The following is a 3,235-nucleotide window of genomic DNA, read 5'->3' on the forward strand; positions in this document are numbered from 1 at the left end:
AATATAAGAGATATGTAGTAGAGACATTGGGAAGGAAGAGGGGAAAAAAAAAAAAAAAAAAAAAGTGGGTTAAAGAAGCTCAAAGAGAGCGCTCAATCCAAAAGGGAACCAAATCAAAATAGAAGAATGAGAAGAAGAATCTTAGTCAAAGTGGTCAAACTTTTACACCCCACAAACATAATCAAACATATCCTATGATAAAGAGCTTCAAGAATATTGTTGATTTACTTTTTTATCATTTATATAATATATATATATATATATAATATGGTATACTGACTTCTTCGAGGAAACTGAAAAAACAGAGATACAAAAAGAGTAAGCAAGGAAAAAGAAAAACTAGAAAGGACTCATTTGAGTTTTGCATGTTTTCGTATGTATGTTTGAGGGACTGAAAAAATAAATAAATAAATAAGCCTAAGGAAAAGGCAGAAAACAACAAAGAAAAATAGATAGAGAAACCAACAAGTTTTTCTGACTTTCTTTCTCTCTCTCAACTTTGTTTATATATATATATATATATATATACGTACATATGTACATATACAAATATATATATATATATATATATATTTTTTTTTTCCCTATTCTATTATGCCCATTTAACAATAAAAACAGCAGATTCCCAATCATCTCCTCCACCCTATGGGAAACACCCATAATTGCACCCAACAATACTATTAACCATGGAAACCTGAGCTCTAAAAGCAACCCAACTTCATTCATTTTTTTTATTATTATTCCTTGTTTTTCCATATCCTTCCAATATATATACTATCAATCTCCATCATCTTTTTTACCCACAATACAAACCCAAAATTTCTCTCCTTTTTTAATTTTTTTTCGTTTCTTTTCCATGATGGATAATCCTTCATGCACCACCACTTCTGTCAGTGGATTTTACAACTTCCTCACTCATGAACTCAACAATCTTGATCAATCTTTCCTCTCCCACAACTTCATGTCAATCCAATTCCTTCAACATGTGCTTTCCTCGCTCCAGTCTTTTCATTCCCAGTTGACCATTTTGGTTCAAAAGCTTAGGTTGCCAACAGGTGAGAAATGGCTGGATGAGTACATGGATGAAAGTTCAAGGCTTTGGGAAGCCTGCCATGTCCTTAAATCTGGTGTCTCTGGTATGGAAAATTACATTTCAGCTGGTGTCAATATAGTTTCTTCTCTAGATGGTTTCCACCATTTGAACCCAGCAATTTCCCGCCAGGTAATTAATTAGTACTATCATTGTTATGATCAAATTAACTTTAGAATATGTTGCTGATCATATATATTATAAACATATAGAAATTAACATGCATAAAGGTTTATTTTTGTTAATATGTTCATGATCAAATTTTGCTGGTGAATGATGAACAGGTTATCAGGGCTATAAGTGGTTGCCAAATAAGGGAGATTGTTGGATTGGAAGAGGAAAACAAGATCTTGATGGAAACAAGAATTCAGCCACTATCACTCCGTCTTAATGAGAACATCTCAATGGGATCAAAGTTCAATGGATTCAGCGGTTTTCGTGGCGTCCTATATGCAATGAGGAACATTAGCTCATTGCTTTTGATGATCCTTCTAAATGGTCTTGTATTCTGTTGGCCTGCAGGGTCAAGTTTCAATATTCAAGGAGGGTATGAAGGGAATATGATATTTGGATCAGGTTTGATGGTGTCAATGTCAAGGTTGAGACAAAGAGTTGGAAACGAGATTGAACAGATTGATGGGCAGCCCGGGATTCTTCTCTACGAGTATCGGGAATCGAAAATTGCCATGGAAGAGCTGAAAGTTGAGTTGGAGAGAACATTGGAGTACGGATTAGAAGATAGTGATATAATTCAAGAGAGAGTTGACAACTTGAAAAGAGGATTTGGGTTGTTAAGAAGTGGGGTTGATACTATAATTGGGCAGCTTGATGATTTCTTTGATGAAATAGTTGAAGGAAGAAAGAAGCTTTTGGACATGTGCACTCATAGGTAGACAGTTTGGACATGTGCACCTCTTAGCTACTTAGAAAGAGGGTAAAAAATGAAAAGGAAAAGAAATTTTATCAATAAAAAACTAGGCGGAAAAAAATCAGTTGTTAAAGTGACAAATGTTTTTACCTATTACTTTTCCTTTTCTTTTTTTGTATTTTGGAAGTTTGTTTTTTTTTGTTTTCCTTTTTACATTTTGAGTATACTAATTCAATTTGCAGCCAGGAAGTAGTTTTTCAAATTCTTTGGATCGCATTTTCTGAAGAAACTCAGAAGAAAAAAAGAATTTGATTCTTGCTTTTAAGAAAAGCAGCATTATTACTATTCAAAGATGAGAAACAAGAAGAATATGTAAAACAGCCAGTAGCTTAAATGGAAAGCAAAGATTTTTATTTTTTATTTTTTCCCCCCTCAAAGGACAGATTCTCTTCTCTTAGAGAAAAGAAAAGATAATAGATATAACAAGTGGAAATTCTATGCTTCTCTGTTTGTCTCTCAAGTAGTGCTGAAACTATACCAATGAGAAAATTTTTAAAAAATATTTAACATGTAAATTTGGCACAGAATTAGTGACATGACAACCTTTGAATATCTTCTTTGATATGGTCTTCGATTTATCACTGAATTCAGGTTATAACTTAGTCTGAAAGCTTGCTTATTTCTTTTATAAGAAAATAGCAGGGATTTTTTTTTGTTTTTTCTTGAATTATATATCACAGTAAACCGAATTAAGAAGGCGAGAGAATCGAACTACTTTTCCTACTTTTAATGCTTGCTAGTCACACTCAAAGTAAGACTAATGATTTGAGTTTGTTTGCATTATTATCTTATGCTGGCCATGAAATATCTGATCATCAAGTTGCAGAAGCAATTAACAATGATGGTGCTGCTCTTAGTTTACTTTGAAAATGGGTATTTTAGCTCTTTTGGTTAATGAGAAACAACCTAATTAGCTCTATACACATTATTACATATCATATGTCCAATTCATGGAGATAAAACAAAAAATATATAAATATTTTAATCCTTTTTTTGTAATTTTATTTTCTAGTTTGGAGGGTTTGAGGAAGAGTTGTTTTAGAGAGCTTTGAACAGTATCGGTTGATTTAAACAGGAAGATCCTCCTCTTGTCAAAGTTAAAAGAATGATTACATCATAAAAGCAGATTATGCTACCTGCCAACAAGACAATGTGAAAAACATGAGACAATGACATTTCTTAATTAATAAGCTAAAAATAAAATCATAATTTAAAAT

The 3,235-nt window shown here is 32.4% G+C and overlaps 1 protein-coding gene across 1 annotated transcript; it reads left to right on the top strand.

Annotated features, from left to right (window-relative positions):
• Positions 1-559: 559 nt before the first annotated feature.
• Positions 560-2,439, top strand: LOC107415185 (uncharacterized). Its single transcript, XM_016023472.4, has 2 exons — positions 560-1,222; positions 1,375-2,439. Exons 1-2 carry the CDS (start codon positions 857-859, stop codon positions 1,981-1,983), a joined length of 975 nt encoding a protein of 324 aa, XP_015878958.2. The 5' UTR covers positions 560-856; the 3' UTR covers positions 1,984-2,439.
• The last annotated feature ends 796 nt before the right edge of the window (positions 2,440-3,235 follow it).

This window comes from Ziziphus jujuba, chromosome 4, assembly GCF_031755915.1.
Source record: "Ziziphus jujuba cultivar Dongzao chromosome 4, ASM3175591v1".
Taxonomy (NCBI): domain Eukaryota; kingdom Viridiplantae; phylum Streptophyta; class Magnoliopsida; order Rosales; family Rhamnaceae; genus Ziziphus; species Ziziphus jujuba.